The sequence below is a fragment of the Notothenia rossii genome (genome assembly GCF_949606895.1).
Source record: "Notothenia rossii genome assembly, chromosome: 4".
Lineage (NCBI taxonomy): Eukaryota > Metazoa > Chordata > Actinopteri > Perciformes > Nototheniidae > Notothenia > Notothenia rossii.
In genome coordinates, this window is record NC_136902.1 from 62,144,507 (window position 1) to 62,162,774 (window position 18,268).

General features: G+C 40.8%; 1 protein-coding gene across 19 annotated transcripts in view; it reads right to left on the minus strand.

Annotated features, from left to right (window-relative positions):
- myo18ab (myosin XVIIIA b) overlaps positions 1–18,268 on the minus strand; it is a 152,830-nt gene that overhangs the window by 24,291 nt on the left and 110,271 nt on the right. For all 19 annotated transcript variants that reach the window (XM_079675542.1, XM_079675541.1, XM_079675540.1 and 16 more), the window contains 11 exons: positions 17,769–17,888; positions 16,250–16,361; positions 14,390–14,517; positions 13,852–14,006; positions 10,368–10,491; positions 10,164–10,271; positions 9,492–9,584; positions 8,072–8,182; positions 5,072–5,176; positions 1,655–1,801; positions 696–809 (listed from right to left, as the gene is read on the minus strand). In XM_079675542.1, coding sequence (XP_079531668.1) covers positions 696–809; positions 1,655–1,801; positions 5,072–5,176; positions 8,072–8,182; positions 9,492–9,584; positions 10,164–10,271; positions 10,368–10,491; positions 13,852–14,006; positions 14,390–14,517; positions 16,250–16,361; positions 17,769–17,888 — 1,317 coding nt within the window. The remainder of the gene's footprint in view (positions 1–695; positions 810–1,654; positions 1,802–5,071; positions 5,177–8,071; positions 8,183–9,491; positions 9,585–10,163; positions 10,272–10,367; positions 10,492–13,851; positions 14,007–14,389; positions 14,518–16,249; positions 16,362–17,768; positions 17,889–18,268) is intronic.

Here is an 18,268-nt window from a genome sequence, read left to right on the forward strand (position 1 = left end):
GCTTTAAAACTAATTAATAACGACTCTATATAATTATATAAGAATAAAACACGGAGGACAAAGCCTGTCTTTTCCTCCCCTTCTTCTGAGAGCCCAGCAGCTGATCAGAGCACGCTCCCCTCTCCTGCAGGGGGGCGTGGTCAGCTGCAGCTCATTTGCATTAAAGCTACATCACAGAATAAGCCCTTGCAGAAACAGGGCTGAAAAAGAGAAAATAGAGTGAAATGAGGCATGGCTAAAATGCATGATCTGTTTGGTATTTTGAAAAAAAAACGTCACAGACATGTTTTATATAGGTATGGCCCTACAATATATTATTCAAATATAGCATTTGTTAAAATGAACAAATGATTGCATAGGTACAATACAAGACTACAACTCACTCTGTAATTGCCAGTCACCACAGAAGTGATCTGAGGGCTTGCTAAATATTGTTAGTTTTATTGTCACTATAATATATTGTAGCATAAGAATGCATATAACACATTTAGTGTGCACTATAGTATAGAGACCAATCATTTTTCGAAGGCTTCTCTTCCTTTAGCCTTAATCACCTGCCCCCTGTGCCTCCGATTAAACTTCCAGTAAACGTCATCTCTTAAATAAGGTTTTGAAATGTCTGTTTAGGTTTGTAACTTCAGGAAAAAGTGTTACTTTATCAAGGCTGAGAGGAGGATACACTGAGCTGTACTCACCGCCTGTTTGGTTTTGGAAATGTCCTCCATCTGAACGTGCAGATCTTCAATCTCCACCTCCATAGACTTGCGAGCCTTAACTGCTGACGCACACGTGAACTCAGATTCCTCCAGCTGAAAAGGGCACAGAAATAGAGGGAATAGTTTCAGTTAAGACTTTATTTTCAGGTTTAAAGATCACTTTACCATTCCATCAAGCAAACCTCTAAACATACAATAACTCTCGAAAACTGCAAGACGAGGGAATCTACATGTGTACTCATTCTGGGATTCATAGCTCGGTGAAATCCAAACAGACACGATACACATATTTGTATAACTTACACTTCCCGAAGCGTGGCACTGTGGCAAATACAAATCAATAAATCGACTTGAAAAACGAATTAGACATGTTTCTAAGTTTTCCACTAAAAAGCACATCACATATTACCGTCTGACTCCATAGCAAAATCATATTTCCTGTTTACCCCTAAAGCTCCCAATTTATAAGAAACTGAAGTTCCAAACTAAGTTTTGATGAGCACCCAATTAGAAACAAGACACGGTATAGTACTGAGTTACAATCAATATTATTTATTCATTTTCATAGTGCTCAGAATGTCTCTTCGACAAAGCTCTTATATTCTCAAAAGACTGTTAATGTGTGTAGTGTTGTTGGTTGTATAGGTTGTTGTGCATGTAAATGGTCTGCAAAGTTCCCTCCAGAGGGAGTTTCTCTCCCACACACTCTCCTCCTCCCCCCCCCCCCCTGCCTGAAACGCCTCCATTGGACTCTGTGACAGACTGGGCTCTGGTTTCAGACAGAGGGTGAAAAGAGGTGCTGCAGCACAGGCAGTATGAGAAAAATAAAGAGCTTTTTGAACATTAAAGCATGGAGACATGTCACAGGAGAGGCCTAATTCCAATATGAACCTGAAAATGTCCCTTTTTAGCATGATTTTTAAAAATGATTTTGGTACCTGGTTTTTGAGCTGGGCGATCTCCCTCTTGCTGGGCGCGTTGTTCTTTATGTGGTCCAACATGATCTGAGCGTCAGCCAGCAGAGCCTTGGTTCTCTTCAGGTCCTTCCTCAAACGTTTCTCAGTCTCGATGTCCCCTCCTCTCACCTGGAACACAGGCGCAGTCCATCAGCATCCACTCAATGCATTTGATCCTTTCATTTTCCACCGCATACTTTGAGTTACAATTGAATCCATTCAGTAGAGGACCAATAAGGAGCACCATATAGATTACAAAACATTATTTTGTCTTCCTGATAACCAATCATTATTAAAGATACATTCTGTTTAATTGCTGTGTTCAAATTACTGATGTACACAAACCTTTAACAGCATCAGAAAACATGAACTAGCATTAAATATTAACATGAGTGTATTAGAAAGGGGCCTATTTACTATCAAGACATGCACTGTATTGGCCTACTTTGGCATTCACTTCCACACAGACATGTTTATTTGTATTCAGAATCCTCTTCACTTAGATCTGTATAAGAAAGTCAACTATTCCGTCTTTTAACTATTCCCATTGTCATTTGATCTATACTGTAACTTACATGATGATAAAAACCTAGTGGACATTATTCAATTTCTGAAATCCTCCTCCTGCTGCCTTGATATTATTCCAACAGGATTTTTCAAAAATGTTTTTCCTTGCATGGCCTCAGATCTACTTGAGTAAACAAATCTCTTCACTCAGGTGTTTTTCCACAGGCCCTAAAAACGGCAGTCATTAAACCGCTCTTAAAAAAGCATAATCTAGACCAGTGGTTCTCAACCTTTTTACACCAAGTACCACCTGAGAAAATAGTTGGCTCTCCAAGTACCACCATATGACCAATGTTAAAATACAGTCCATGCAGGACTTGGCGGCAAATGTATTTTTTTTTTCTCTCTCTCTCTCTCTCTCTCTCACTCACTCTCTCTCTCTCTCTCTCTCTCTCTCTCTCTCTCTCTCTCTCTCTCTCTCACTCTCTCTCACACTCAGCACAAGTGAGAATATAAAGAACACAAATAATAACTTATTCTCACACAACAAATGTCAACTGTACACACATGTCATGTCCTGGACCTATACCAAATTGTGAATGTAGGCCTCCTGCAACACCCCACATCGAAACAGAAAATGTCCTTTTGGGAATTCAGTTCCACAATAATAATGAAAGCCTCCAGGAGCAGATGAGCCTAAGGGCAAATAGCTCATCTTCAGTCTGCTGATGTTTGCTATTGCCATTTCTGTGGTGGCAAAGTAAAAAAGAAAAGAGATAAGAAAAAAGACAACAATTAAGGACAAGTGTGTGCTTTTTCAGCGTTTGACCTCGGTCACAGCCTTCTCTCCATTATTTGAGCAAATGCCTTCTTCCTGAGTCACTTCTGTCGTCCATCACAACGGCTGTGCATATCACTTTTGTGTTGCTGGCGGAGCCTTCGCTTGTACTCGGTTGATGACTGTCCTCCTCCTCATTCACTTGTTCACTTTCACTGGTAATAATCCCCTCTGTACCTCTCTTCAGAATACCTCCCGTTTTGAGCCACGTTTTTAACATCATTCAGCTGTCTTCTTTCTTTAGCTTGCTTGCAACGTTAGCGGGTAGTAAGGTCGTAATTAGCAACGCCAGAAATCAAAAAAATTTTTTTTTCATTTCTAAATCTAAAAACAGCAATAGCCTATTAGAACTAATTTAAACCACAGTTTCAATGATCTCAAGCTTATTTTCATTCGTTGTAGTATTTTGATAGTATGATTTATTTTGTAATTAATGTTATTCAATCAAGCCTCAAACTGATGGCACTTGTCCCTATAGCCTGTTTTAAATTGAAGTTGTCTGAGGTCCTTACCATCAGCTGCTCTTGCAGTAATAATAGTGTACCTTAATGTCCCAAATGTGCACAATGTAGTGACTGCTTTTCGTCTTTTTGTTTACATAGTTCTGTTTCCTGTATTTTATATGTCTGTGTTATGTGTAAAGGTTAAAGGTGGGGTAGGTACGTTTGAGAAACCGGCTCGAGATACACTTTTGTTATATTCCATGGAATGCTCTTAACATCCCGATAGCAATGAATATCTGAAGTGCTTTGACAGAAAATCCTTAAAAAAATTTAATCTGTGGAAGGCTCTGTAAGGAAGTGGCATATTTTTTCATGTTGTGTATTTTCAAATTCTAGCTCACTCGAGCTGGTTTCTCCAAAATTACCTACCCCACCTTTGACTAAAAAAAATAAATTAAAAAAAAATAAATTAATATTTGTTTTAATTTTTATTTAAATGTTATATGTTAGATTCCTCCACGTACCACTAGCGGGAGCTGGCGTACCACCAGTAGTACGCGTACCACCAGTAGTACACGTACCACCAGTGGTACGCGTACCACAGGTTGAGAACCACTGATCTAGACGCTTCAGTAATGAACAATTACAGGCCCATATCAAACCTCCCATTTCTAGGTAAAATCAATGAAAAAGTAGTCTTTCAACAGTTGAGTAATTTCTCGCATTTAAATAACTGTTTTGATGTGTTCCAGTCAGGCTTTCGCCCAAACCACAGCACTGAGACTGCTCTTGTAAAGATCTTCAATGACATCCAGACAGTGGCAGAACTTCAGTGTTAGTATTATTAGATCTCAGTGCTGCGTTTGACACTGTTGACCACAACATATTACTAGACCGACTGGAAAACTGGGTGGGACTTTCATCAACAGTTCTAAATTGTTTTGAATCCTACTTAAAAGGACAGAAACAACTTTGTTTCTATAGGTAAATACACATGTGAGTTGACAAATATGACATGTGGGGTACCTCAAGGCTCCAACTTGGGGCCTCTTCTCTTTAACATCTACATGCTACCACTGGCTCAGATAATGAAAAACAACAAAACAAGTTAACATAACTATGCAGATGACACACAACTTTACGTAACAATTTCACCAGGAGACTATGCTCCAATTCTAACACTGAGTAAGTGCATTGAACAAATCAATGACTGGATGTTTCAGAACTTTCTCCAATTAAACAAAACTGAGGTAATGGTTTTTGGAGCCAAGGCAGAACGTATAAAAGTTAGCGCTGAGCTTCAGCCTGCAATGTTCAAAACAACAGATAAAGCCAGAAATATAGGTGTAGTCATGGAGTCTGACCTGAGCTTCAACAGTCACATTAAAACGGTTACTAAATCAGCCTACTACCACCTAAAGTTCGAGTCGGATAATTCATTTGGAAATAAGGCATACAATCTCCTCTCTATACATATTAAGAAAACATTAATCGAATTGTTGACAAATGATAAAGACTCCTGAAATAATTGTTCAAATGAGTTCTGAGTTGACTGATGCAAAAAAGGTTGCAGCTTGAGAAAGACTCTTGAGGGACCTGCAGAGGATGTACCTTGTCCTGTGCAGACAGCATCTTGGACTCCAGCTCTCTCTTCTCCTTCATCACCTTCTGCTTCTCATCGTACTCTTCTTCAAGCTGGACCTCCATTTGCTTCAGCTAGAAACACAAAAACACTCAGCAGTGAGTACACGCACAGTTCTGTGTGAGCACATGGGAGTCGTGCACCCTATGACCATAACATATTTGTGTGTATATATATATATATATAGTCTTACAGAAGAGCTTTACAGCTAAATGTGAGAACAAACATTTTGAGTTCTGAGATTACAGCCCGAATTTTGACTTTAAAAGGTTACATAAAAATTGGTTTAAATTTGAATATCTTTTTGAAATGTGGCCCTAATCCTCTTCTGTTACTTCTAAATAATATTTCATAGTACTATTATTAAGTGTAAAACAATAAAAACGTCTATTGTCCCATTATTGGCAATAAAAAGCTGCCACTTAAACACTTTTATATGTTGATTTTTTTTTTGATAATGCTGTTATTTAGGGCTGCAAATGTAATATAAATATCATATCGGAATTGCAATATGGACTAGCGCAATGTCCAAATTGCAGTAAGCACAATTTTGTGAAGGCAAAATATGTGAAAATACAATTCTGAGAGAAGTATGGTGGAAGAGCAGAGAAGTCCTGGCCTGCAAACAGTATTCTACTGACTTGATTGAAATGATCGTTTGGTCCAGATTATAATTCATTTATATGATCATGTTCAAATGTAAACAAAAATGCCAAAGCTAGCAGCTTTATGGGGATGACGATAGATGAACCGTAAAGAAGAACAGATTTTCAGGATCCCGCCAATATGAAGGGTAATACTATCTGTAACAAATGTGCAAGTCCATAAGATATTTTACAAGTTGGTTAAAGACATTGAGCAGCTGGTGGCTCTACAGAAAACTTAAGTCAGCAGTAGCTTGTATGTTCATAATCTTTTGATGCATACAAATAAGCGAGGTTTCATGTTGGGGCTAACGGAGCATGGCATAAAATGTCCAATTTACACTTTAAGGCCATTTCCTTTGTGTATTTATTCAGCGTCCTCAAAAACTGCATCTCTATGTTAATGTCAGTGGAAGACAGTGCAGAGCTTTAGTAAATATAGAGAAGGCTAATTGTGGGGGGGCTAGAGGGCTCTGTGGTGGAGGCCAGGCAGAGCAAATACAGCATTAACAGCAGTAATAGCAAGAAGGCTAAAACTGCACCCAGAAACCAAAGTTAACCCCCCCCCCCCCCCTACTCACGGACCCTCCCGCACATATGGACCAAATGGTGCTAGGTACAGTACAGATACTACCACAAAGGCCAGCTGCTAATTAACCTTACACTAATGGCTTAATGTACATTTAGAATCACATATATTTCCACTATACTAATACATACAAACCACTGTTTCCTATATAACATGCTTTAACCCTACACTTCCTGTACGTCTTATCATTTTTAAAGTTTCAATGTGAAGTGTCAGTGCAGGTTATATTGAGTTTAAATGAATGTTTTATTTGGTTTGCTCGTCGTGATGTCAATGGATTTTTGATAAAATGCCTGAAATAACCGCACTGGTGATTGTCTTGAGCTTTTACCTGTCTTATAAACAGAGGATGCTAACAAGTTACTAACTTAGATTACTAAAAGTCACCACTCTGCATGCAAGTGTTAGTATAAACCAGGGGTCGGCAACCTTTTTGATATGAAGTGCCATTTAAAAAAGAAAATGGTTATCAGCGTGCCGACGATCGAGAATTATCAACGGGGGGGGGGGGGTTTGAGGAGCTTGACGCTTGTCAACTATCAGCAGGATGGCGGGGGAGCCTCGGGGAAGCAGTGTGTGGACCTGTCAGCGCAACTTACATGATGCCGAATTTAACAAACACCTTTAAATAATTGGTTTAAACGGCACAATAATAAGGACGATCGTCCATTCTGTGATTCTCCAGAGCACACATGTTGTGATATTAGGGTCATGCAGAGTGAGATGAGATCGCTGTCCCTTTAAAGAGAGAGAGAGAGAGAGAGAGAGAGAGAGAGAGAGAGAGAGAGAGAGAGAGAGAGAGAGAGAGAGAGATAGGGGTGTGGCTGGTGCATGTGTGGCTTGTGCATGTGTGTGTGTTTGTGGATGGTAGAGCGACAGTGAGGGAACGTGTGTTTGTTTCTGGAAGTGAAACGGGAAAGCAGAAAAACAGAGGTCTGTGATGTATTTTGTGAAACAGAAGAACAGCTAAATGGCCTCCCAAGAAGAGCTCGCCTCTCTCCAGTCATTTAAGCTAAAGTGGGTTATTGAACCTGAAGCTTGTTGCTTCTGCCCTCCTCGACTACGGTCTGGGAGCCGACAGGAAAGTTCAACACACAGATGGCCAGTCCGCCCCTTTGTAGCATATTATTTCGATGAGAGATGAGCAGATCGCCACTGGGCTTTCAACTAAATACACAGCGACGCAAAAACTGCGGCATTTGTACAGCTCCTTATGGGTAGTGCAATTAGTGAAGTGCTTTCCTCCGTGGTGAAACGATCAGCACTGCACCACGGAGGAAAGCGGCAGAAAGTCACCTGGAGTTAAAGAGAGCGGGGCTGAGTTGCGTGCATGGCTTCATTCTGCAGGTAACGGGGGGACGCGCTCTGGCAGCGGTCTCATTCAGGATCCGAAAATACAATTTTAATATTTTGCACACTTATTCCACATATTCCTAGTGTGCCACTGGTTACGGTGCCGCGTGCCAATGCTGGCACGCGTGCCAGGGGTTGCCGACCCCTGGTATAAACAGTAAAAAGTGACTATTTGAGGACAAACAGTAACCAGCAGTGCCAAAATCATTATAAATCACAGCTAACTTAGCTATTAAAGACAACCGTTTCATTCTGTGCCCAGTAGCATAGACTTTACACCTATGTCTCCCTCTCATTGAATCACAATTGAAGGACAAAAAGCTAACATGACTGCAATCTTAAATAACAGTTTTAAAATGTGTGTATTAAAATGTGTGTGTCACCTTCTTGCTGCAGGACTGCCTGATCTCCTCCACCTCATCGTCTTTGCTCTCCACCTCCTTGGAATGAGTCTGACGGAGGCGCTCCGTCTCCATCTCCAGACGAAGCTTGGCCTGGAACACAAACGCAGATACTGTACTCCTCAAATGTGCTGACTTCAAACCGTAGTTTCATTTCTATTAACAGGTGTGCAGATTAGAATTAGGCAAACATGGCAAGATATATAACATATGTCTAAATCAGGGGTGGGGAACCTTTTTCCTCTCAAGGGCCATTTCAATTTTTTCAACATCCTCCGAGGGCCGTACAAATGATTGACCTCTGCTTAAAAAAACTAAAATCACACCCCATTCATTTGGCCTTTCTTTCATGCTGTGCAAAGAAAAAGCAACCTCTTAATCCAGATATCTTACCATGACTCGCGTATGCGTGCACGGTTGTGGCATGACCACCAAAACAGAAATATATGGACACAAGATGTGTGCAAATGTATTTAGTTTCCTATCCATGTGAACATGATTTAAGTTGGGGGGGACCTAACCTCCTCTAGGGGGGGCATGATCCCCCGGGAAGATTTGTTTTTAAATCTGGTGCACTTTGAGAGCAACATTAAGAGATCTATGGATACATCTCTCAACACCCATAATCTGCTTCCAGTTCTGTTTAAGACCTGTAAGCAGATTTATTTTTCAAATCACTCCCCTTTCAAACTGTATTCTTGTTTATTAATAACAACTTTTTTTTACTGTCATATAGTATTGTATACCTGTTTACTTTATTCTCTTATTTTTTTATAATAACTATAATGATCATATAAGGATGTGCCTTTACCTCACTGGTTTTATGTAGAAAAAGCGTCTTATATTCATTAGCATAGCTAGCTAACCAGATGCTAATAACAACAAAGTTATTGACTGTATGATCAGTATGACAGATGAACAGATCACCACTGGGCTTTCAACTAAAGACACAGCCACGCAAAAAAAGGGACATGTGTACGGCTCCTTATGGGTACTGCAATTTCTGAAGTGCTGGAGCGGCGTTCTGGTGCTCTCCGTCAGGACTGCACCCCTGTCAGACGAGACATATACCACGTGATGACACGTGTTGTGTTCAAGGACCCTGACCGTGGCCAGGAAAAACAGGCACTCGCTTGTTTAATTATTTTGCGGTCTAGATTTCTTTAATTGTTTTCTTTTTTGCGTATATGGCCCGGGGGCTGGAGGTTCCCCACCCCTGGTCCAAATGAATAGTGCTGGATGGAGTCTTCTGAGCTTTAAGCCTCTCAGGTTAGTAGAGACCAAAGCAGGTCTAAAATGAATGAATAGTCATGTTGTCTGCTTGATGAGTAAATATGTGTGGTTTATTTTCTGGACAAAGATTAATGAAGGAGGCTGAATATTCCCTGTGCTGCATCTGTACCTGCTCCAACATCTGGATGGTGCCGGCCTGCTCGTCCAGCTCCTCCTCCTGGTCCTTCAGCTTAGCCTCCATGTCGCGCAGCTGCTTCTTCACCTGCATCGGAACACAGTCATATACATTGGAGTCATTAGCTGTTTGCTAACAGAGCTGCTGGAGCACTGAATGACTTTCTGCAGATTGTCTTCTCAGTACAAGTATACAAGAGTATACACAATAAAACACAATAGGAGTCAGTGAGAAAAGAAAGAAAGAAAAAAGAGAAGGAATAAGAAATATAAATATAAATAAAGAAATATATAAAGAGAAAATGAAGAACAAAGAAAAAGAGTGAAAGACATTTTTTTTAAACTTTTTTTCTTTCTCTCTCTGAAAAGGAAAGAAAGTAAGATATTAAGAACAAGAGAAAGGAAGAACAAAGAAAACAAATAAAAAAACATTACAAAGATAGATAGAAAGAATGAGAGAAAGTAAGAACAAAGAAAAAAAAAGGGAAAAAAAGAAAAAAACAGAGAGAAAGAATGAGAGAAAAGAAGAACAAAGAAAAAAACTGAGAAAGAATAAGAGAAAGGTAAAACAAAGAAATAAGGGGAAGAAAGATATTAAATACTGAAAAACAGAACAAAAGAAAATAGTGAAAAACATGAGAAAAAGAAAGGAAGAAAGAAAGCAGACCTTGGCCAGTGAAGCCTCGTCCTTGGACTCCTGTGAGTTGAGGTCCAGCAGCTCGGCCCCCAGCGTCTCCAGCTTCAGGCTGACGGCACACACCTCCAGGTCCTTGTCCTGGGGGTCAGAGTTCACAGTGTCAACATATTAAGAAAGAAAAATCCAGTTCTTTCCACATCATCCCAGGTCACAAAGTGACCCCCAGGCACAGACCTCCAGCTGCTGGCGGAGGCTGAAGGCGTCTCCTGCTAGCATGTCCTTTTCCCGGGCCATCTTCTCCTTCAGGCTCTTCTCCCTTTGCACCTCCTCCTGGACCCCGCTCAGCTCGCTGTCGAACCTACACACACACACACACACACACACACACACACACACACACACACACACACACACACACACACACACACACACACACACACACACACACACACACACACACACACACACACACACACACACACACACACACACACACACACACACACACACACACACACACACACACACACACACACACACACACACACACACACACACACACACACACACACATGAAGCACTGCTACTCTGATTACATCTGAGAGGTAACATTCACCTCAAATGTGCTGAGCTGGTCCCATACACACTCATATATTAGCAGCAGTATACAGGAGTCTGTTCTCTGTGCACAACATGATGCTATAGAGTGGTGCAGCAGTGACCACCACGGCAGTTGAAGCATTAATGCAATCATCGAGGTAATTGACTATTGTAACGTTATAAGCAAACTACATCATGGTCGCATGACTTCACATCAACATGGCTAAGGCAGACTGGTGTTCGGCAGGATGGCATTTAGTATTCTCATTTACCCACTTGGTAGCAACCGCCTTTTTTGAGGGAAACAGCATTTGTAATCTATACTATTTTGTAGGGTTAAACTTAAATTTAAAACATATGTTTGGATAAAAAGTACCTTGGTTACTTTCTTTTGTTTTCTTAAATAGCACCATTAAGTAAAACATTTCTTATTAGGCGCATTCACACCAAGTTCTTTTCCCAAAATAGTTCATCAGAACTTAGTTCATGAGAACTCTTTAGTTCTCATGAACTAAAGCAGATCGCGTTCACACCGGAATAAGTTCCTGGGGAAGGATTAGGCAAATGAAGCCGCTGACATCACTTCTTCTTCTTCTGCTGCTTTGGGTTTACTGGCAGGCCGCAAACAACTTCACGGCGTATACTGCCACCCGAAGTCCCCGGCCGGAAGTCCCCGGAGTTGGGGACTGGCTTCAGTAGAAGCTGCTGGGACTCCCAGCAGCTTCTACTGAAGCCTTCCGAGTAAATCGCCAGAACGCCGACACCTCCTCATCTCCACCACTCCCATGTTTTCTTTTGTGTTGTCATAAGTTAGTCTCTCTGAATTTGTGCGCTGGGCTAATGCTAATGCTAATAATGTTAATGCGAGGATAATAAAATGGCGGCTTCACAACACTTTTTGGGAGTTTTACGGGGCATGGTTTGCAATCCGCCGAGCCAATCAGAAATAGGAACCTTTTTCTCCAACGAAAGTCCCTGCTCTCTAGCGGGGACTGAAAAGGGGGTAAAAATGGTTCTGATGAACTAATTTAGTTCAGGGGACTTTTTGGTGTGAACGCAAATATATCTGAGTTCTGATGAACTATTGTGGGAAAAGTACTCCGGTGTGAACCCGCCTATTGATATCAGGGACATTTCAATTGTTGTGATTAATTTAGAATGTGTTTATTTACTATTTATATTATAATTGTATTTCAATATACATGTCTAAACCCTACACCTTGTATTTGTTCTGTAAATTATTTGAAAAATAATGCATTTTATTATTCTTTGCACTTCCTGGTTGGTTGCAAACAGCATTTCGTTGTACTCTGTGCAATGACAATTAAGTTGACTAAAATAAAATAAATATCTCTTGTCTTTATATGCATAGCATTTCTCATTGGGGAAGTCCAGAGAGTAACACAAAAGTAATCACGTTACATTACTTTTATGTTGTGATACTGATTAGATTACTGATAAAAGGTTGTACATGTTACTGTTGTAACAGCATCTTTTTTTCAAGAAATCCTTCAACGTTGTTCATGAGGGGGTCTTTACTGACGCATTTTATGACATAGAACATAGGGTTTTCAAAGTGTGGGTAGGTGAGCCTCCCCTCAGAGAACATAAGAACAGCCGCGCCCCCCCTCCCAATTATTATTGCTGTTATTATTATTATTATTATTATTATTGTTGTTGTTGCTATAATGCAGGGGTATTCAATTGCATTTCAAAGAGGTCCAGTAAGAGAAAATGTAATTAAATGCTCTGTTTTCGCTGTCTACCTTCCGCCATTTGAAATTACTCCGACTGTTTCTCTCCTCTTGTCTCGTCTCTGTGTGTGTGTGTTTGAATCTATCGTGCTGATGGCACCGATTTGATTGGCTGAGTAGCGTCACCTCCTTAAAACATTAAACAATAACTTTTTTAAACCTTTTTATTTTTATGTTTTAAACATATTGTATAAAACTCACCCACTACTTGGACTATTCCTTGCACCCCTCTAGAATAAGCCCGAATGGTCTCAACCATATTGCATCAGTAACGTGCACTTATTATTATAACAAGATCGCAAGGACACTGGTAGCGATCGGAAAATTGAGTGTTGTTCAGTTTGTGCGTTGTGGAACATGCGTGTCCGTGCATGAAAATATACCACACACCCAATTACAATTGCATGTTCAATTCACTACCCTGGAAGTTAATACAGTTGTTAAAGTTGGAACAGCCTGTGGACAGCCGTTCTTCCTTGCATGTCAGTCGCCGACACCTTCTTACAGAGAACAGGCACATTTAGCTGCAGCACGACCCGTATATTTCCGCACGCCGTGTTCTCAAGACATATTTTTTTTAACATTTTCAACATGGTGGATAAATCCTTATATGCTCCCGGTAACACACTGAACGTCAACTTTGCCTCCTTATTACACTCACCCCTACTTTAGAGGGAACAATGAGTCTGCATCTTTGATGCACACAGGAATAAACGCAGATCATACTCTGGCTGCAGCCTTTACCGGCACTTGCTTTTGATCAAAGTCAATGCGGAAAACCTGCACTCACATTCTTTTTGGCGAGGTGGGGGAACTCGGTCTCCACAGACAGCCACAAGTGGGCAAGTGTCACTTTACTCGTCCTTTTCTCGTTCTTTTGTGTCTTACGCTGCGCCTCCCCTGAAGCTCTCTGGCGACCCCCAGGGGAGGCGCGCCTCACACTTTGAAAACCGCTGCCATAGAACAACAAATCCACGGACCATATTTCGGGTATCAAACCAAAAACTCATTCAAAACACCATTGACTTCGAGACAAGGAAACACATTTCTGGGTTTACAGTAGGACTAATTCCTGCACCACTCTATAAACAGTCACTATTTTTTTCTTTAGAGTTATTAGGGTTACTACAGTAACGCAACTTGACATTACACCATCTGTGGCAACAGATGGTGGTCACAAGTATTTGTAGACACCTGTTCTAACATGAAACTGTGTGTGTGTGTGTGTGTGTGTGTGTGTGTGTGTGTGTGTGTGTGTGTGTGTGTGTGTGTGTGTGTGTGTGTGTGTGTGTGTGTGTGTGTGTGTGTGTGTGTGTGTGTGTGTGTGTGTGTGTGTGTGTGTGTGTGTGTGTGTGTGTACTGACTTCCTCTGCTTCTTCTCCAGGTCGTGGTTGCGGCTCTGTTGGCCCTCCAGGTGGAGTTTGGTGTCCTGCAGTTCAGACGTCATCCGTTGGGTTTTCTTCTTCAGCTGCTGGATGTTCCTCTGGGACTCCTCGCTATCGGCCTGCAGGTCGCTGATCTGCGCAAACAAATTACACTGATTTAGAACTGGACAACATTGTCAACATGTTAAAAATATTCTGTTGCAGGGAACTAAAAAGAACAAATGATTACCTTTGTAATGCTATTTTAGCTACGCTTTTATCCAAGGTAAGCGTAGAGATGCCTACAGAGCAATTTGAGGCTATGTATCTTGATAAAGGACACTTTGACATGCAGGGTTGAAGATTGAATCTGTGACCCTCTGATTCGTAGACCCCCTAAGTGACAGCCACCCGATGTATGCTCTACATCCACATTAAAACTACCTCGTAATTGAAACCTCATTAATGCACTGCTTGTGTGTAGTTACCACCTGAGATAAAAGGGGTTTATGTATGAGGGTGTGTCAGCGTAACCCACCCTCCTCTCCAGCTGCCGTTTGTTCTGCTGCTCCACCTCCAGCTTGTCCTCGAACTCCTGCTGCAGCCTCTTCTTGGTGAATTCAATCTCCCTGATGGCTCGCTCGTACTTCAGCCTCCACTCTCCTCCTGTCAGCAGCATGTTCACAGTCAGCCTCGCCTCTTACCTCCACATCTCAATATGCTTACACTTGATGAATGTTTCCCACATAACATGTATTATTCAATATTTCAGTAAATAAATAAATACCTCCCAACTTTGTGTCAGGAAATATATAATTCAAAGGCATCATGATCACTTTGACTAAACCTAGGAAATGTAAATAACGTTTGTATTTACAGGATGTTGGACGGGCAAACACTTGTTTAGTTTCTGTCGTGTCAAATGTTCATATAATCATTTAAATAATATAAATAGATGATGTGTTATACTCTGATTGCCTTTTAATCCTTTAAATATAATTTGTAATCCTTCATGTGTTTAACAGAGATATACGTTTAGGATTTATATTTCAGGAAGGGCAAGAGGTGGATTTGCAAGAGGTTGGGACTGGGGGGTTTTATGGTTTAATGGGGGGGATGTTTAGGTAGTGACTAACGGCCCCCACACGGCGGCGTGCGTTGCCGCTTAAACGCTTCTGCCCATTCACTTTGAATGGGGTGACGTCACTTTGCTTCTCTCGCGGTGCTCGCTGCAAAAGTAGAGCAATGTTCATATGGTTGTCAAAACTCTGCAATGGCTTGAACACGTATTGTGAAAACTGTTCCAACCTTTGCAACATCAAGACAAATCAATCCTACACTCATCACATCTGCATGTCACGCAAAGACAGCATGTGTCTGGAACTTGAGTCCTTGCTTAATTTTTCACTTTTAACTCATCGATTTCTAATGTCCTTCTTCACATAAGACTTTTCTTGGCTTTTGTCAAAGCATCGATTGGACACCCACCTACAGTTTGTGATAAATACGTCTGGGAGGGAATTAGTCCTTTTGTGTTGTCTCTGCGTGCCTGTGTGTATGGATGTGTGCAGAGAGCGCCAGAGAGATATTCAACTCAGAGCTTGTTTGACAAGGTTCTGTTGACAGCTTGTTGTTGAAAGACTAATTGTCAACACTTTAGGGAGTGAATTTGGCACAGTATCTTTATTTTAGGGTGTGTTTGTATATCCTATCTGATGTTTTACACTGAAATGAGAGCCTTATTGTTTGAAGAAAAAGAGTGTAATCATATAACAGATGATTATGACATGCCGTGATAGCCTGTAGCAAAATGTCTATTGAAATAAATGAGAAAACATAGGATATAGCTAACATGAAGAGTTAGAGAAGATGTAAGTAGTAAGCTAACAATTTAATTGAAAATCACTAAAATACACCTCTATATCACTGCAGCAAGGTGGCCAGCTAAAGCCCCGAGAGTGACCTGCTCTAACCTTTGAATCTTGAATCTAAATAACCAAACTAAAAGTTTACTAACGATCCAGCTTTAGCTAGATTGTGAGGGATTATTTATGATCGCACCCTTAGTATAATACAACAGTTCTCTCCATTTCCTTTTCTAAGGAAACTTTGTCAGGCTTTGATTAAACTCAATGGTTGTTTTTGAGGCTGCAGTTTGTGGTGCTGACATCAGCACTGTTAAAACGCATCCTCCTCATATTCAATGACCCCAACGGACGCACAAGGCCCCGGCAAAACAACACGGGATAAAACAAAACAACAAAATACGTTGAAACACACGCTCCTGGTTATTTGATTTGCAACCTAACCTATGACTTTTAAAGCTACATGATAGAAATATGAGAAGTGAGCTGCCCTAGAGCCTATCTGGTATTTAGTGTACATGATGGTGTCTGACCTGTGTCGTCATCGTCCATCTCGCCGTTGAGTTCAGATGCCCTGATGAGTCGAGCCTCCATCACCTCCATCTCCATGGACTCCATCTGTTTGTTCGTGCTGTCAAACTTGGCCTGGTGGAGGAGAGAAGGAACAGTTTCTATGACAACGTGCACATATCCCTCTCCATAGATTTACTGGGAAAGTTGATGCTATGTGTGACCCTCAGTGGGCTATTTTGCTAATCTATTTCTGAAAACACGTCATTATTTTTCAAAGAACCCCCCGGATCCTGTCCCACAATGTGAAAACTGTTTCTCGGTAAATGCGGCTGACAGCTGGGGCAGATCGTTAGCCAGGAAATGGAACACTCCTAAGAGACGTTTTGCCCTGAATCAAGCCTTTCAGGTTACTGAATCTTCTGTTTGGCAAAAATAAATGCTTTACTGACATTTGAATGTGTGGAGCTTGTTAGGAGAGATGTGCAGTAGAGTACAAGCTACCACTGTAGATCATTCATCTTTGTGGAAGTTAAGGTTTATTCTGATGACCTGGATTTGTTTATATTGTAGATACAAAGGAAAGACACTGGTTACATGTGTATGTGCTCTTACAATCAGAACTTCTTTCCAGCCATTTATTTTTTGCAAAATTCCCCTAGTGTTCTATTAATTAGAACCAAATACATTCTTATTTTTATATGTTTTTAAAGACAACTTTAACTAATTATCAAAATTAATAAATACACTCAACTCTGTAACAGTCTAAAGATGCTACGGAGAAGGTAATAAGGGCCTGCTCCTATCAGCATTTTATTAAAGCAACATCTGGGAGTGAAATCTGTCCATTTCAAATTCTAAGACCTTTTTAGTCATTCAATGAGCTCTTGGGTCTTTTTATATCTGCCTGAATGTCTTGACAAAACAGCAATGTTTAAATATGACACAGCCTTTCAGTTATCCAAGTTTAGCTTTAACATATAGTAACATTAATACTCCCTTTGAAACATTACAACAGACCAAAGGAGCAAAGGCAGACAGTTCCGTTCGTTAGTAATTCAAACTGCTAGGCTAATGTTAAATCTATATATAAATGAGCAGACATTAAACTGCATTTTACAATGCGCCTTAAAACCAAACTTCATTGCGAAGTCGGATAATGTTGCTGCGTTGTAAAAATCTTTATTAGCCCACTGCTGAATGGCTAATAGAGCTATAAACTGCTATCAATCTCTGTTTTCCATCGGAATCAGCTAGCTCCATTTTCATTTGCCTTAATAGAAATGTGCTTCGAAAAAGCATTGAGTGAGGGAAACGGTCACAGAGAGGCATTAGTCCGCTGATGTGTGACAGTGTTAATCAAACCTAAAGTTAGGAGTTGGACCAGCCGCAGCCTGTGAACACAACACAACTCTCTTATTCTGCAGACATGACTACGTGACTTTACCACAGCCCTACGTTCTCTTCAGTCTGAGTGTGTGTGTGTGTGTGTGTGTGTGTGTGTGTGTGTGTGTGTGTGTGTGTGTGTGTGTGTGTGTGTACCTGCAGGTCGCTCATGCCCTTCTCCAGGCGGAGTCTCTCAGAAGTTTCACTCTCCAGCATCTGGGAAGCGGACTCCCCGGTGTTCCTCTCATCAGCAAGCTCTGATGACAGCTCTGTGATCTGATGCAACACACACACACACACACACACACACACACACACACACACACACACACACACACACACACACACACACACACACACACACACACACACACACACACACACACACACACACACACATTTAAAGAGTATTTATGTAAGGTTTAATTCATTTCATCAGAAATGTGTATTTGTTTGAGGCAAAGTTTGGGGATCCATCACATATCATTTAAATGCAAATTATCAGAGTCTGTTGATAAAAAACCATCAGAACTAAATTCATACACTATTTAATATTAACTTGGGGAAAACCATCACATTGGCATGAGTGCAACAAAATATGTCAGATATCTGCTTACCTTTATTACCATAGCATAACCTTGTTATGAGTAACTTAA